General features: G+C 53.0%; 1 protein-coding gene across 1 annotated transcript in view; it reads left to right on the plus strand.

Moving 5' to 3' along the window:
- Window positions 1-17,929, plus strand: part of LOC119108245 (glycerophosphocholine cholinephosphodiesterase ENPP6) — a 31,726-nt gene that overhangs the window by 4,593 nt on the left and 9,204 nt on the right. Inside the window, exons 2-3 of the mRNA XM_037231825.1 lie at window positions 12,952-13,164; window positions 13,208-14,007. Coding sequence (XP_037087720.1) covers window positions 12,952-13,164; window positions 13,208-14,007 — 1,013 coding nt within the window. The remainder of the gene's footprint in view (window positions 1-12,951; window positions 13,165-13,207; window positions 14,008-17,929) is intronic.

Raw genomic sequence — 17,929 nt, forward strand, 5'->3', positions numbered from 1 at the left:
AGAGAGAGAGAGAGAGAGAGAGAGAGAAGTCGATAGCTATCTCTCCTCTCTTCGCATGCTCTCTATTTCTTCTCTCTCTCTCTATCTCTCTCTTCTCTCTCTCTCTCCTCTCTCTCTCTCCGCTCTCTCATCTCTCTCTCTCCCTCTCTCTCTCCTCTCTCTCTCTCTTCTCTCTCTCTCTCTCTCGCTCTCGCTCTCTCTCTCTCTCTCTTCTCTCTCTCTCTCTCCTCTCCTCTCTCTCTCTCTCTCTCTCTCTATCTCTCTCTCTTCGCTCTCTCTCTCTCATCCTCTCTCTCTCTCTCTCTCTTCTCTCTCTCTCTCTCTTCTCTCTCCTCTCTCTCTCTCTCCGCTTCTCTCCTCTCTCTCGCGCTCCGCTCTCTCTCCTCTCTCCCTCTCTCTCTCTCTCTCTTCCCTATTCTCTTGCCCCTCCTAAGCAAACGGCATCAATTTTTTTCAGGTTTGCCTACATTTGCCAGCGTTTTTTTGCCGATATACTCCTTGACTTTAACACTGAAAGTGATGCTTGATCATATATGTTCTTAGTACCAGCACATGTGTCTAGCATACTTCCCGTGTGGGAATTGTTGACGTCGCTTATCCACTTTCCTTTCTCTGTGATATTTCACACCACTTTGTGAGACAAGTGGCGAGTGCTTAAAATCTAATGCGCGAAATTCTAGCATCTTCAAGTACTAAGCTTATTTTATAAGGTATACGAGGAGAGACTATACGCGATTTACAGTGCCATTCTTTGACGACGCTTGGAAGATTTTTAATAAGGCACATAGTAAAGTAATGTCATAAGAACCTCGTGCACAGTTTCTATTTCTTCTTTTGCATAAAGAGTCCTCGTGGTGTCATTTAAAAGATCTGCAACAAACCTCAATCCTTTGTTATGCCATGTCTTACGACACCGAAAGCGAATTTTGAAACAGTTTACGGTGCCGTTAACACATTTCGAAACAATTCAAAGTTCTTCGGTTAATATTTGTTCAAGGTTTGGAGAAGATAAATCACATAACTCGCTCCAAGCTCCAAACACAGCCGCTTCATAAGGAGTTTGTTCACCTTATTCTTTCGCTTTGAGAGGTCTGCCGCTCCATATGTTGGCAGTTCTTGAATTGAGGAAGTTCTTTCCGTACTACAACAGACCAGTTTGTGCTTGGATTAACACAGTCTTCTTATTCATGTGTCTTCATACTTTTAACAAAGCTACACTCAACCAATTGCTTGCAGTGCGTCATGCTCGAACCCTGAAAAGATTTTCATAGTTCAGCGCCCGTCATTTTATTTCCTGTAGAAACAAAACAGTTTTGTTTTAATTTATATTGCGTCACTTTCGAAAGTGAGGGTAGTGCTGAAAATAATACAATTGGGATGCAAGCAAAGATCTCATCACAGTGATCCTGCCGATGACTGATGGTGGTGGTAGTTAATACTTCAGGCTGTTATAATCGATTCCTTATTGCTATTCAATATTATACCTAGGATTTTAATTCATTGACGTACTGTATCCCGTTGGGATTAGCTTGTGAATGCAATGCGTGAGTGTGAGTCCCAGCTGGGGGACATTCAGCCCCGTCCACATTTCATCGCAGAACTTATAACGATTAAAATATTTTTCCCGATATGGCATCGGTGAAGGACGGAGTTTAATCTCTGGAACAAAGTTAAGTTGTCATCATGCCATTTCATTGTTTATTGTGATGGCGCATTACCGGTATGCGATTTTCTAAAGGTTCTATCGCATATATAAAAGAGGCACTCTGAAACAGGAGCCTCTTGTTTTATTCCGTGGTCCATGACATTTCTTTTACCTAGATTTCCTACGAAAAGTGTCTGCGAGAAATTACCGTTGTTGAAGCAAGCAAGCTGAAGCAATTATGTTAAGTTTTCCCTAAAGCTGCAACAGTGTTGAGTTTTTAGCAATAAGTTCCATGATTTTCAAATAATATGACGTGATTTGATGTATCTGATATGGTATATGATGTATGATGGTACAACATCTAATAATTCAAATGCCGCTTCGAAGTCGCCCCGCTTCTATGAATTGGACTTTTGAATCATTTGCTTTTTGAAATTTGTCTTACACTGGCCTGTTGTCTACTTTGTAACGGCCTTTCATATGTGTTGATTATGCCGGTGACATAATGCCGTTGGTTACATCTTTAAATCTATCTTCTTTAGCAGCAGAAGTTATTCTGAAATCTATATTGGGTAGATTTCTATGTTAGGTAGATTTCCACGTTAGGTAGATTTTTACGTTAGATAGGTAAATGGGTCGCCATCGCCTGACTGTAGATGGTGACTTACCGGGTTTAGGGATTAAATTTACAATGGCTTCGAATGAAGCCCTCCATTTTACTTCGCAGAAGGGGACGGAAAAGGTGATCTCAAAAGCATTTGAAGAAACTTTCTATGAAACCATTTGATCCTGGCGATTTCCTGCTTTTCATAGACATTAGGGTTGTTCTTAATTCATGTATTGAGATGGGTTCTTCTAGCACTGGTGTGCATTATCAAGCTTGGGTTGAATATTACGTTTAATGAATTCGGTTACGCTTGAAATTTCACTGTTAGTGTCAGTGTTGTATCGTATAGTGAGTTGCTCACTTAATTTTGAAATGATTTGGATCTTCTTGTGATTGCATGGCCGTTGTAATTAAAGGGAGTGTTGGGGTTTGAAGGTGAAATAGCCATAATGAAGATCATTCGATGCAGTTCATAGTCCTGCCCCTCTTAATACGCGCCCGGGCGGCCGGTTGGATATCCTTTGCTCGGGTGGGGTTCACTTTGAATCCTCCCCCTGAGATCTCAGGAACTAAGAGAGCCAGAGAAACCAAATTCGCAGGGTGTGTTGGTCTATACGTGAACTCACTTAGGTCAAAGCTAAAGGCCCCTAGGTCATGACTTTTGAGTCAAATAAGGTCAAACAAGGTCAAATTCCATGGTGGTTTCCAAAGGGCCCCTAGAACCTAGCTAACTGTTTAAGCAAAAGTTCACATGCTCATTTAGGTTCAGTGATTTTGGTTGACATTTTAAAGGTTATGGTGACCAAAATAACATAATACTGCCTTAGGTTTGCTTTTGAATAAGCGACTAAGATTACGCCAGGCAGTATGTTCCTAAAAACAAAATATCGGCATGGGTCACTTTAGGTCAGTGACGTATTCTGATCTTTGAAGACTCCATAGAAGATGCAAAATATGGTTCCTGTCATCAATAAATTTGAAATGAGCACCATAAACTGCTCAACACAGCAAGCCCTAGAGTAATAAGCCGGTTGGTTTTGACCTTGGTCTGACCTTCATACCCGAACCTAGGTCAATGGTGTTTGTTCCTTCAACTGTTGTGTTGCCTAAAATATATATCAGGGATGTATGGCTTGGTCTAACCCTCTGTTGTTGCACCATATTAAGCAATTCTCTATAAATTAAAATCGCTGACTCCATGGCCTGACTCTGACCTGCCGTAGATCAGCGACCTTAGAAGACTTTTTTGTACCAAACGATCCGCTACTTAATTGTCTACAGCTATGCAAAATTTGCGTGGCTACGCATCGCGCCTTTCGGGGACCATTACGTGAAAACCTTCTGGAGGTCAAATTGACCCCACCCGGGCGCGAGATAGTGCTTAAATAAACTCTTTGAGCTTCTGAGCGACACACCCGCAAAGATGTGCGAACTATTTCGGGAAGACTATTTCAAGGTCAAGAAGGCATTCATGACGCCATAATAACGTCATTCAAATCTTTGCATTCTGTTAGCCATGTGGCGAACAAAGCCAAGAAAAGAAGAATCGTCGAGTCGTTCATATCTGGCGTTCGCGAGCACGATTCCCAGATATAACGCCGTCAATTGGCTCTCAATCAATGTAGTGCAAGGTACGATGACGTAATAAAACGATGGCTTATTGGGGAGCATATTTACCAAACAGAGTTGTGCATATTTACAGAGCATATTTACCAAACAGTGTCTAGGGTTGTCTCGCCAGTCTGCTGACTGGCAGGCGAGACTCTCGGAGCCGCATAAAGCGATTCAGCCTACGACCAGCGGAGGGAGGAGACGGGTCTGCTGACGACCAGAGTGGCCGCACCGACGCCTTCAACACCCCACTTGGCCGCCGTGGGGTCCCCGGATAGCAGCGGAGGCCGCAGCGGTGACGCGTGACGATGCCGCCCAGCCCCCGGCCGACCCGCGACCGTACCGCGTCTGCGCCTCTTTCTTCGATCTGCGCCTGGCAACCTCGCTCGAGCTGTGTGCAGCCATCGGCCGGCTGAGCGCGTCCAGAGCTGTCGGCGTCGATGGTGTCCCTCCGCCGGCTGTCAGGAGGTATCTTCCGGCCACCGTTTACACACCTACTTCACCTGGTCAACTATCATCTCGTGTACTTTCCCGATGCCTGGGAATTCGCTCCTGTCACTTCCGCGTTCGAGTCAGGTGACACAGCAGATCTTACCAGCTTTCGACCAATCGCCGTCTTCTTTGTGCTATCAAAAGTTCCGGAAAAGTCGTCTGCGTTCAGCTCACCTCACATCTGGTCAATCACTACTTGCTGTCGCCGTCACAGCACGCTAAGATGGTGTGGCGTGGCAGAGATGGTGCGCCGACATGGCTGTGTCAATGTGCACCGTGCATTGTATGTCAGTTGGACGCCAGCCGCTCCGTGTGTTCGTTTTTCTGCACGCGCGCGGAGGCCTCCCAACGCCATACCCGAGCCGGTGCCCGTGGTAACGGTTCACTGTGCCTAGAACGCGTCAGACTGGCCGCCACTCAGCGGCAGTTTCCGTACCGGGCGGCTGCCGCACGGAGCTGCTCGTCCCCGGCGGCCGCCGATGCTCCATCACGGCGTACCTTCCGGTCCGTTTTAGGATCCTGACTTAGTGACTGAGAAGCGTGACTGTGTGTGTGTGCGTGTGTGTTTATGCTGACCTTAGAAATATTTTTTCGCATGCTTTTATGTTCTAACGTTCTTGTATAAAAACCGATTGGATGCAGAAAGGCTACCACGCGTAAGCCCGCTGAATACAGTAACTATGAACTATGTGAAGTGATGCGCAAACACTACACTCAGACAACTGTGAATGAATGCAAAGATCGAGCGTCTCTTTGCAATCTGCCTTGTGCTGCCCAGGCCTTTTACTGATCGAGCCGTGGGTGCTCCACAGCCGCTGTGGAACCTACAAAAGACGTTTCACAATTTTTAGGCGTACCACTAAGGGCGGATCCAGAAAAAATGACATATACGCGGTGTCTAAATCGTAATGCCACACAAATGGCAAGTCACGACACAAATATTGCAATGCTGATGACAATGGCAGAAAGCGAGGAAGCCATTGAAATAAAAAGGTTTTTGACACGATATATTTTCCCACTCAGATCCCCGAAATGTGTGGATCGTTTTGCGACGCTGGCATGGAAACTATCGATTTTTGCTGCACGTTTGAGCACATTGAAGAAGTAAGAAAATTGTCCAAATACTTGTTGCGGAATATGACTCGAGTGAAGCAGAAACGTTATGAGCTTCACAGATTCGAAAGCCAAGGGATAATAGATACACTGCACCCGCGGCACGTCAAATTAGCTTGCAATCGGAGCAAAATTATCATCGGAAAGCGTGGTTACTGTATGCCTGATGCGAATCTGCCAGAAAAAGGAAACACGGCACACGTCGTTGCACACGCTTTTATGGAGCGTCAGCGGTAACAGCAGCCTTGATAGCGCTCGGCGGTCATGGCGCGGTCGGGTTTCTAATGCCCGCCCCCACGTGGGAGCCAAAGGCGCTAACCACTCGGTCATTACGCCCCCGGCAAGAAGGGATCGTCATTCCACATACCTGGAACTTTCGCAACCGTATTTGTTCGGTCGCGTCAGTTCTGAACCTGAGATGTCAAGGGCACACCCAGCCTTGTTATGGGCACGCATTTTACCGTTATCCCCCTTCCTTATTCGGAAGTCTTTAAGACGCGCCCGGGTGGCCGACTAGATACCCTCCGCTCGGGTGAGGGGTCAATTTGCCCCCCCCCCATGAGATCTCGGGAACTAAGAAAGTTAGAGACACCAAATTTGCAGGGTGTTTTGATCTGTACGTGAACTCAAATAGGTCAAAGTTTGAGCTTCCTAAGTCATGGCCCTCTGGTCAAATAAGGTCAAACAAGGTCAAATTCTAGGTTAGGCACCAAAGTGCTCCAAGAACCTAGGAAACTGTTTCTAAGCAAAAGGTAAAAAGCCCATTTGAGGTCAATGACCTTGTTTGATCTTTTGAAGGTCATGGTGACCAAAATCACATAAGACTGCTCTGAGTTTTGCATTTTAATACGCGACAAAGATTACGCTAGGCATTATGCTCATAAAACAAACTGTGGTCAGAGGCGCAGCCGGTCCTGGCAAGAAAGGGGCTCCTCGTTTAACAAAAGGTTTATGTTGGTGGAAAGGCGGCAGGGAATCTAATCCCGCCAAAATCACCCAAGACTGAGCCGCCGCATTTAGCCGTGAGCCGGGGCTCTCAGAGGGACACATACACCGGTTCCATTCCTGATGAGGCAGGCTCTTTACTTGGCATTTCGCACAGGATCGACGCAGTACGCCGACGTCACTGACGCAGGTGAAATCCTTCACTGGCGCAGGGAGTCCAATAATCGGCTCCGGTGTACCCAGCTGGCTGATTCCACTTCGGCGACCCAGAAGCAGCGGCGGGCAAAAAACTAGTCCCGGCCGGCGGTGCTAACGGGGCGGTCATCCGCGCGGTCAGTGACCGGCGGCGGTCCGGGCGCCCCAGCCGGCGGAGATGCCGCCTGGAGGACACGCCGCCGGGCACCCCAGCTGGCGGAGATACCGCTTCCAGGACACGCCGCCGGGCACCCCAGCTGGCGGAGATGCCGCCTCGAAGACACGCCGCCGGGCACCCTAGCTGGCGGAGATACCGCTTCCAGGACGCGCCGTCGGGCACCCAGCTGGCGGAGATGCGCCTTCCAGGACACGGCCGACGGCTGGTGCGCTTGCCTCGGCGCAACACAGCCAGGCCAGCCATCTCAGCTGCTGAGCCGTTCACCTCTGAAACCGACTGTCAGGATAGCGCCAGGCCAACCATTTCAGCTGCTGACCTGTTCACCTATGAAACCGACTGTCAGGATAGCGCCAGGCCAACCATTTCAGCTGCTGACCTGTTCGCCTCTGAAACCGACTGTCAGGATAGCGCCAGGCCAACCATTTCAGCTGCTGACCTGTTCACCTCTGAAACCGACTGTCAGGATAGCGCCAGGCCACCCACCTCAGCTGCTGACCCGTCCACCTCTGAACCCAAGTGTCAAAACAGCAAGACGCGATGGGCAGTTGGCGAGAACATCGCGATGTGAGTGAGCGACGGACGCCGGATCGGCGACGTTTTCGTACGCCTGACGCAGAGGCGGGTGGATGCAAGGGTGCACACGTCGCTCTGACATTGTCTCCAGCTGGTCATTCCATGGCACATTAATCGAGTGTGTTGCTTACTCTCCGATGTCGGTGAATCTGTGCGGGTGAAGCGGGCCATGAAACAAAGTCACATGCTCACCGTATAGCTAGCAGCCCATGCATATTGGGATTCATATTCGTATCTGTCGAAAACGCGGTCACGCACGATTACGCACGTCCGTAATACATTGAGTTCCAGGCTGAAAACAGCCAGGCGCTCAACGAAAGCACTCACCATGTCGTCAGGTGTATGTACCTGTAACAGCCTGACCTCTAAAGGTCACCCCCAGGTCTCCAGGCAATCAAGGGTCAGTAAAGTGGTCACATATTACACCGTAAGTAACGCATCGAATTCACATCTGACAAAAACTACATTCTTAGCAGGATGTCATGTGTATGCACCTTTAGCAGCCTGATCGTCGATTCCGGTGTTTCGGTCCGTTTCCGCGCCGATGGAGGCCATCAGTTCCCCAGCCGCCACTTCAGGAAATTCCTCAGACGTTGGGTAGTAAGGCTGGAACAATCAACGCCACGCTGTCCACAGTCAACTGGACACGCTGAAGCAGCAGTCAGACCGTCAAGGCGCCCATTCAGATAACGTGCCATGGTAGAGAGCTCAACGCTGATGCTTTCTTTGAAGGTCTTTTGAATCTTGAGAGCACGCCCCGGGCTGATGGCCGCTCCCCAGCTCAGGTCGTTCACGGGCATCCTCTTTGCTCCCACGTCCCTGTCGGTCATCGCTCATCCTCCCGTGAATGGCAGGACTGCGTCAGATGGCTGTGATTCCAAAGCAACAGCAATGAAGACCACAGTTGATGACCACGGCGACCGGACCGCGAAGTGTCTGCTGCATCTAAAGGTCGGTTCAGAGGTTCTCATACAAGATCCCCACAGCAAGCGGTGGAATCGCGTGAAAACCGTCTTGGGTGTTGGCCGCAGATGTGACTACCACATAAGACGCCCAGCGGGGGGGGGGGGGGTCTCTTTAGAAATCGTTGTTTTCTCCGCCCGCCCGCAGAGCCTGGATAAAGCTCAGGAAGGACCAACTCATCCATCTTGCCGACCTAGCCCTTAAGGGCGGAGTCAGGTGCAGTCAACGCAGCAAGCGGCGAACAGATCGCCTCCAGCTGTGACGACCCCGTCACTTTCGGTCGCTGTGGAGGGGAGGTGATGATGTGTGTTACCGGGCTGGCTCGCCGGGACGCGCCGGCAGCCACCGGGCCGCCGCCCGGTTGCCGCGCGGCCCGTTGCCTGGGGCGCCGGCAAACCGACGGCGCCAGGGGTACCAGGGCCCCGTAAAACTCGGCTATTGGCTGGCGAGTGGTGAGCGAGGTTATGTTGCGCGTGTGCATAGCTGTAAGGGCAGAGTCGCCCTCATCGACTCCGTGGGAACACACCTCATGCTCGACTGTTGTCTCTCGAGGGCACAACAGGAAACACCTTCTCAGACCACCTCCCTGCGGTTAATGAAGTGCCACAAGGGGGCCATCCCAAGGGTGCCGTTGTTTGCTGTTGCAGTTGAGCGACATCGGTGACGTATTGCCCGCAAATGTGCGTCGCTGGCTCTTCGCTGACGACTTCGCCATTTGGGTTTCCATTTCCTCGTCAGCTTCGGCTGAACGACAGATCCAGATCTGCCATGACAAACTGACGCACCGGAATTTTATGAATCGCTTTACCTTTTCAGCTCCGAAGACCACATGCATGCACATCTGCAACAGGCAACGTGATTGTGCAGACCCTGGTGTTGAACCCTGGGGAAGGGCGTACTATACTAACTCTATATTTAATCAAATATACTGAAGCTATGTTTTACCACTTCCGGACGCGGTGAGGTTCCTGGGCATTGTTCTCGACAGAAGGTTGTTGTACCACGCCCATTTCAGAAACCTTACTGATTGTTGCTCAAAGGGGTTGGATATCCTCAAGGCAGTCTCGAGGATGTCCTTGCGGCGCATACCGGACAACCCTTCTCTGCCTTTACTGAGCGCCGATACGCTCTAAGCTAGGACACAGGTGTCAGGCGTTTGAGTCTGGGCGAGGCTCCGTAAAAACGCACCCCCGGCACAGTTCAGCACGACGGCCGTCACATCGCCTTTGGAGTACTCCGAACAAGCGCTCCATTCGTCACCCTTTTAGTCGAAGCACACGAGCCACCGTTCGCTCTCCGGTGACAGGTGCTCAGCTCGCGCTATGCACTGAAGGTAGCACAATATGAGGACACGCACGGCGTTTGGAAGTATTAAGGACACCTGACCCAGCTTTTTACCACAGGCCGAGCCAGTTCATCTGAGCCTGTCTGTGTGCGAGCCAGCTGGTGGTTGCTGGAAGCGGGCATGGGCATAAGGAACGTGGCCCTAGGAAGAAGCTCACCATGCATTTGTGGGATGCCGACACCTGTTTGCGATTTGCGTAGTTTTGAGCGGGCTGCGATCTGGTGTCCTGAAAAGCAGCATCCTAGGACCGTTGCTGTTTGCCTGCTTTCTGACTGATGTTCCTGACCAGATTGCGAGCAAATGTGCGCTGATGATGTGAAAATGTATCACCAAATCGACAACGCAGCAGATTATCTCTCACTTCAGGCGGATTAGGATCGCCCCTGCGAATGGCCCAAAAACTAGAACTGAAACTGAATCCAGCCAAGTGAAATGCCACCTCATTTACCCTCCGCACATCGCCTGCTCACCACTCATTTGCACTGACGCCCACCGCCTGGATGGCTGCCAACAAATTCGCGACCTCGCCGTTCTCCTGGATACCAAACTCACCTTTGTCAGTCACATGTATTCGACTGCCTCAAAAGCATGCAGGACGTTCGGCCTTTTTATGCGAAGTGTGCAAATATCACTGTGTCATTGTCAAGCGTGGTTCAGCCATAAGGCATTGCCGTGTGTCTTCAACGCTCGTGTATCATGTGGTTGGGCTCCAGAACCCAGTGCCGGTGTTCTCCACTGGATTACGAGCATCTCCTCGTTTATTTTGATACAGCATCTATCAAAACACGCTTTACTCAGTCCGACATATCATTTCTATACAACGTATATCATCAGAGGCTTCACTGCGCCTCACCTGGCATCACTGCTCGGTCAGGCCTACACCTGCCCGGCGCTCTACGCACACAGGCCTTTATACAAAATGTTTCAGAACGGGCACCGTATGCTGAACCAAGGCAGTGTACAGATCGTAAAAACATCGCATGCAATCATCCCTGCCAAATTCCGCCCGCAGGTTTTACTTCAGTCATGACCCAAAAAAGGCAAACTCTCGGCCGCCGCGTGTTGCACCCGAGATAAGCCTCTGCTGTAAGCCTTTGCGGCCATGAGATATCAAGTCTTCAGAGTCTATGGCGGAGCACGCCTCCAAATGTTGCTGGAGCTCATGCCTATTTCGGTGATGACATTTTATCAATGGTCAAAACATAATAATTCTTGAATTTGCCAGAAGGTTACCGGGGTCTGAGCCGCATCAACCCCGTGATGGTTGCGCCCATTCCTTCTTCAATCCGACTACACACGGTGCGAGGTGCGGGGCTGCGTGGGCATACGCGCGTGCTGCTAACATAAGGAACACTACCAGTGTAAGATACAAGTGCGGCTTGAAACAACAGGTGCATAGACACGCTCTGTGACAGACTGTAGGCAGTTGCGCTTCAAGTGATCACCCTGATATTACACGGAAAACACTGGTACCATCTCGCCCGACCTAAATAACACTTTGAGAATGGCAGTTATCACGAAAAACAGCACATCGGTCGGGATTTAGCAGGCAGCATTGTTTTGTACCGAGGAAAAACACTCTAGAGGCTGAAGGCGAATAAGACTAGTCAACACCACAACCTTGACATACGCAACTACCCGGCGTGTGACAACATATTCGGCTTTGACGGTTTCTGATCTACTTGATGACATTTTACCTCAAGCAGAAAAAAATGGCATCCCCGGCCCGTGGTTACGCCTCTGCTGATCCTCACGGCGCCGGCCCCAGCAGCCCCAGCCGTGGTCACGCCTCTTGCTGATCCTCACGGCCCCGGCCCCAAGCGTTCCCGGCCGTGGCCACGCCTTTGCTGATCCTCACGGCCCGGCCCCCAAGCGTTCCCGGCCGTGGCCACGCCTTTGCTGATCCTCACGGCCCTGGCCCCCCAGCAGCCCCAGCCGTGGTTACGCCCTTGCTGATCCTCACGGCCCCCGGCCCCAAGCGCTCCCGGCCGTGGCCACGCCTTTTGCTGATCCTCCGGCCCTGGCCCCCAGCCAGCCCCAGGCCGTGGTCACGCCTCTGCTGATCCTCACGGCGCCGGCCCCCCAGCAGCCCCCAGCCGTGGTCACGCCTCTGCTGATCCTCACGGCCCCGGCCCCAAGCGTTCCCGGCCGTGGCCACGCCTTTGCTGATCCTCACGGCCCTGGCCCCCAGCAGCCCCGGCCGTGGTTTACGCCCTTGCTGATCCTCACGGCCCCGGCCCCAAGCGCTCCCGGCCCTGGTTACGCCTCTGCTGATCCTCACGGCCTTGGCCCCCAGCAGCCCCGGCCGTGGTTACGCTTTCTGCTGATCCTCACGGCCCCCGGCCCCAAGCGCTCCGGCCGTGGTCACACCTCTGTGTGATCCTCACGGTCCCGGCCCCTTAGCAGCTCCGGCCGTGGTTACGCCCCTGCTGATCCTTACGGCCCCGGTCCCCAGCAGCCCTGGCCGTGGTTTCGCCTCTGCTGATCCTCACGGCCCCGGCCCCCAGCAGCCCCGGCTGTGGTTGCGCCTCTGCTGATCCCTGCAGCCCCGGCCCCAAGCGCTCTCGGGGCGTGGGTTACACCTCTGATGATCCCTGCAGTAACCGTCCCCCAACATCCCCGGCCGTGGGTTACACCTCTGCTGATCCCCACAGCCGACTCGCAGACCTTCAAAACATGTCTCAGGGATTACGTCGCCGCTGGTTGCGCAAGAGAGAGAGGAGAAGCTTCGGAACACAGTTACGCATGTTCATGCTTTGTTTTCTCGGTTGGCAGGCCCACTACCTTCGGGAGAGCGCTTTCTCCCGGTGATCAATTTTCATTCGTTCACCCTGCTGTAGCGGGAAGATGTGGGCCTGAACTCGTTGCCGACAGCAGCCAAAAAAAAGGGGGAAGGGGGTAGCAGCCAACCACGGCCGGTCTGACCAGTTTGACGAGCGGCGGGCGGTATAGCGGAGCTCGCGCTCGGCCGCGGCCGCAGTCGACACGCGACCGACGATGGGGCAGGGTGCGTCAGCGGCGAGGTGAGGCGGAGCCGGCTCCGCACGAGCCCGGCGCGGAGCCGGGGCCGGCGGCCGAGCCGGCGCGTCAGGAGCCGGCGCCGGCACAACGACCTGGCTGGCGCGGGCGCGGCCGCAACATGGTGCTTCGTCATCCTCTCGTACGTGCTCGTGTCCATGGCCTGGTTCGTGTGTTCCAGGTCGGCAGGCAGCCCGCCCAAGCTACTACGTGCTGTCGGTGGGCGGTCTGCGCCACGACTACTGAGCTTGGTGCCCCCGGCGCAGCTGCCCTTCTTCACACACTTCGTGCGGTATGGCGCACGCGCCGAGTGGCTCAACCCGACCTTCCCGTCCGAGGGCATCGCCACGCGGGCATCCTTCTTCACCGGCCGCTACCCGGAGAAGCACGGCATCCTGGGCGAGCACTTCCTCGACCGGCAACGCGGCGAGCTGCGAGTGGACGGCCCGGCCGGCCACTCGGCCACCGACCCGGCGATGGTGGGACGGCGTCGTGCCCCTCTGGACCTCGGCCGTCAAGCAGTGGCGTCGCACAGCTGTGTTCAACGTCCAAGGCGCCTGTGTGCCCATTGATGGCAGCAATATCAGCTTTTGTCAGGCGCCGGGGCAGGCCGGCGAGTTCGAGGAGAGTCTGACGCTGGCGCTGGACCGCCTGTTCGCCGAGGCCTACCCGTGCAATATGGCCATCGTGCACACGGACGAGCTGCGGCGGACCGCCGAGAAGCACGGCGCTACGTCCGAGGCCGTGCTGGATGCGCTGCGCGCACTCGACGGCCAGCTGCAGACGCTCGACCGCGCGCTGCTGGACCGCCAGGCCCGCGGAGAGGTCAACGTCGTCATCGTGTCGGACGGCGGCCTGACGGACACGGCTGACATGGAGGTGATCTCGGTGGACAGCCTGCTGCCGTCCGAAGCTCCCGTCACCGTCGCCGGCGACGGTGCCGCCTGCCTCGTCTACATGGCCGGGGAGCACGCGACGGCTGCGCACGCGCAGGCGCAGGCCGTGCCGGGCGTGCGCGCGTACCTGCGCGGCGCCATTCCCGCGCGCATGCGGCTGGCGCACGGGCAGCGCGAGCCCGACCTCCTCCTGGTGGCCGAGCCAGGCTACTACCTGGAGCACGAGCGGCCACTGGCCGTGGAAGCGGCAGGCGGATACGACGACACGGCCGGCGGCGTGCCGGACATGCGCGGCGTGCTGCTCGGTCGCGGCCCCAGTTTCCGCGCCGGGGTCACCGTCCAGCAGGTGAACGCCGTCGACGTGTATGCCATGCTCGTCGCGCTCATCCAGGTGACGCCCGAGGTGCACAACGGCACCTGGACAACGTCTCCGACATGATCAACTGGTGAGGCCGCGTGGTCGTGTCACCGGCGCGCGGCGGCCTGCTGCCGCGGCTGCGTGACCGTTGAACCGGATGTGGCGTGTTGCGGAATGTGGGTCTTTCGGGCCGCTTGTCTCGCGGCCACAGGGAATACCGACTAGAGGTAATTCCGTGCTTTATAAGCGCCGCTGCAGAAGAGGAAATATTTCGTGGTTCGCACAGTTGTGTCGTGCTGCACAGACTGGTCGTGATGTGGTGTCATTGTACGTTGAGGTCATAGAGCTGGGCAAGTATGGGCAGGCAGGCGGAACCAATAAAGTGTCGACATTTCTAAGGTTTGTGATTGCGTATTAATCTATTAGTTATCCGATACGAAATACCATGGCAAGCAGGCCTGCTAAATTTAGGCCGAATATAGATTTGTCCGAAGAGGACCATAAGTTCGAGCATATGTTGATATCTATACATAGATGTAAGCCTCGGACGATTCGGTCCGCACCTACAATGGCAAATAGTGTCAGAGTGGTGTGTTTTAAACCACACGCGTGCATCCCGAGAGCTTCTAGCGTCCCAGTTTCGCCAATGGGGTGCGAAGAACAACCGCTGGGCGAATTCAGACAGCCTCGACCCAAGTGGTGAGATTCCTTCGGGCCAGTCAATCGACCGCAATCTCGCACAGACTCAGTCTTCACATCCGTTCTCCTGGATGGGATAATAATACGAACGCACAATGGAAACAGATAGGACAGATGTGCGGCGTATACCTACGTACCTAATACCGCTGGGGCAACTGCAACCCCTTGCTGCAATGGTGGTAGTTGTGGCCGCCAACCCACATTCACCCATTTTTGCATCGCAACGATTGCAATGACCCCATTGCAAATCGCTGGCAAACCGCAGGGTAATCAAGCATGGGCAGCACCTCTATCACAGCATAACTGTAACAGTTGCTGGCATAGATAGGTACGCCTGTATCGATAGCACACATATGTGCTACTGAGCGTTATATTTGACCCGTTAAATTAGCAGTGCGAGCTACCTTAGATTGGCAATATCCGCGCGAAAATACTGAATTGTTCATGTGAACATCATTCGTCTAAACGGCCTATCTAACGGCCCCCATTGCACATTGTTTAGGAAGCGAGCTTGTGCAAGATCTCCGGCAAGTTCACTGGATGAGAGTGATGCGCATTTTCGGCACACAACGCATCCTGAGAACATCAGCAAGCTCGATCGAACGGAAAACTCATGCTTGCCTGATACAGCACGCACCTGGAGAACGACTCTCTCGCTTACATCTGAATGGCCGGCTTGGCATAAAAGCCGTGGCGGCGACATCTAGGCCAATGAAGCGACAAGCTTCAGTTCATCTGTCTATGGCAATGCCCCGCACCAGGCTCGAAGCCAGAGTGTACCGGTACTCTGCTCTATTGTGAGTATTCCATTTCCGAACGTCAGCGTCACGTGTCCGGGCTACTGGTCATCCTGGGGCCCGCTGCCACTATCCCAGCTCCCTGGCGATGCCAAGGAATCATCCGGAACGCATGCTCCACTTAGGACCTCCATGAACTACCTGAGCTCGAAAGGCCTACGCTCGGAGGACCCTACTGCCGCTGGACCTACTGCCGGGAGATAAGCACTCGTTATAGCTAATCCTGGATGAACTACGCTCGGAAGACCTATCGCTCGAATCTTACGCTAAGACTTACTGCTGTTTCCTGTTTGAATAGTGAGGATCTCGGAAGACCTATCGCTTGAATACTTACGCTACGACTTACCACTGCTTCTTGTTTGAATAGTGAGGATCTCGGAAGACCTATCGCTTGAGTACTTGCGCTAAGGACATACCACTGCTCCTTGTTTGAATAGTGAGGATCTCCGGGTTTGGCATTCATTGGCAGTTGGCAGTCGGCGGCGCCATCCGACTTTTCCTCCAGAGACAAAACGGATCTAGTGGGTGTCCAATCCCATCCTTCATCTAAAAATTTGCTCGGATTCCGATCAAATTTCCAGACCATCTCTTGTATAGGCTTAGTAGCCCTCATTTCGATATGACGGAATGCTCTGTATCGGTCATCAAGACCTCCTGGCGGCACGACGGAAATGGGGCCTGCTGAAAATGTCACGGGGCGTACATGTATGGGAATCAAGGGCAGACAGGCATACAGGTATGCGTGTCCCTTCTAAAATGGCGAGGGGACTTTTGCCTTCTTGCCCCACTGGTCGCACCACCCCTGGCCATGACATTCATAACTAGCATCACACAGGCACCACTCGCCCCTCTTATTCCCCTCTGTTTAAGTTCTTGGTCAGCGCCTTGCTGCCGCCCAGCGGAAGGGTGCCAACATTGACGCAGAAGTGGCAGGGTCGGACATATTCACCCAATCCGATGGAGCCTTGTCATCACACACCGTCAAGTTACCAAGTTGCCACGTCGCCTGGTGGCCCGGCTAGTTTTAGTTTTTTTAGTTTTATATCCCTACCTAGGCAGGCCTACCCCGCTCCGGCCACTCCTCGTGTGCCGCTGCCCTTGCTGCTTGAATATCCTGACTCGACAAACGGACAACGCCAGTAGGCATCATCAATCACGGCACGGTCCTAAGGAGTAGGTCCCTCCAGGAGCACGTCTTCCGATCGTAGGCTCCCGAGCATAGGGTATTAACAGCGTTGTGTCTTCCGAACGTAAGTCGACTGAGCGGAGATATGCCGGAGCGGATCCTTCAACCCTCAACCAACCTAAAGACTCAAGCGCCCACGCACAACCCGGCCTTCTCTGAACAGTCATAGAGTTTCATGGCAATATCAGAGGCAATCTGATATTTTCCGGACCCCAGTCGCCTGCGCCAGCAATTCATCGAGGAAGTCTTCAAACGCCCCGGACTGTCAAGATCCCTGCTCTTTTCTCTCGGGTTTGCCAGCCGTCTCCACGGCAGCGAGCCCCGCCACAAATATGTACTCTTCAACTAGGCGGAGGTCGCAGTCGTCGCGCCCGGTCACGGCGGTGAGTTCAATGGCCGCCAGGGCACTAGAATACCACGACAGTCCCTAGCCTTCCCCGGACGCCGCTGCAGCGTTACGATGCACATTATTATGGAAGGTTCAACACACTAAGGAGCCTGTAAACAGGGGCGTACATTCTCAAACATATGTTGAGAAAGTGCGCCCCTGGCAGTGCCCTGTGCAGCGAACAATGACGAGTCCTCTACGCTCAAGATATGCCAACAAACCGGATTTCTTTCCGGATTGGTCCCAATTTCTTCTCAGAATTAGGGGAGCCCAAGTTGGACGTCTTCTCCCTATATCTCCCTTCCCCCCACCCCACAGAATAGGAAACTTCACTCTGGCCCGAAGACCTCGGCATGCAGGGAGGAGGCATTCACACGATCCTAAGACATGAAGACGTGTTTCGCATCTACCTGTCACTAGGAGAGTGCTGAAAAACTCAAAGATATGCGTAAAACACAGTCAAAAGGCCGTGGAATGGCGAAGTTAGTCCGAGCTCATCAGGGGATGGGAAAGTATTCAGGATATTGTAGCTGGGTCGATGTGAATATGGAAATTCATAAAACTCACATATGGTGGACAGCAAAACATATATTTCATTCAGTAATGAATATGAAAACTTGTGGTCCTTGCAACAGGAATCAAGCTCACTGTAAGCACAGATGCATGGGTGACACTGGCACAAATGGATCACACTGTTCTCCAACAAAGGCTCATGATTAAAACACTTGAAAAACATGCATTACGATATCATACTGTATCACATTAGCTGTTTGTTCTGGGTGTTTTTTGTTCTTGATCTGTTCCAAGAATGTCCTTCTGGATGGTCCTCAATGTTGATACCCTTGTCAGCTATAGCTTTTTTAGCACATTCAGAGTACTGTTCAAACAGCTCTAGGCACTTTCGGATCTTCTTCTAAATG

Source organism: Pollicipes pollicipes, unplaced genomic scaffold (assembly GCF_011947565.3).
Source record: "Pollicipes pollicipes isolate AB1234 unplaced genomic scaffold, Ppol_2.1 Scaffold_6686;HRSCAF=7923_pilon_pilon_pilon, whole genome shotgun sequence".
Taxonomy (NCBI): Eukaryota; Metazoa; Arthropoda; class Thecostraca; order Pollicipedomorpha; family Pollicipedidae; genus Pollicipes; species Pollicipes pollicipes.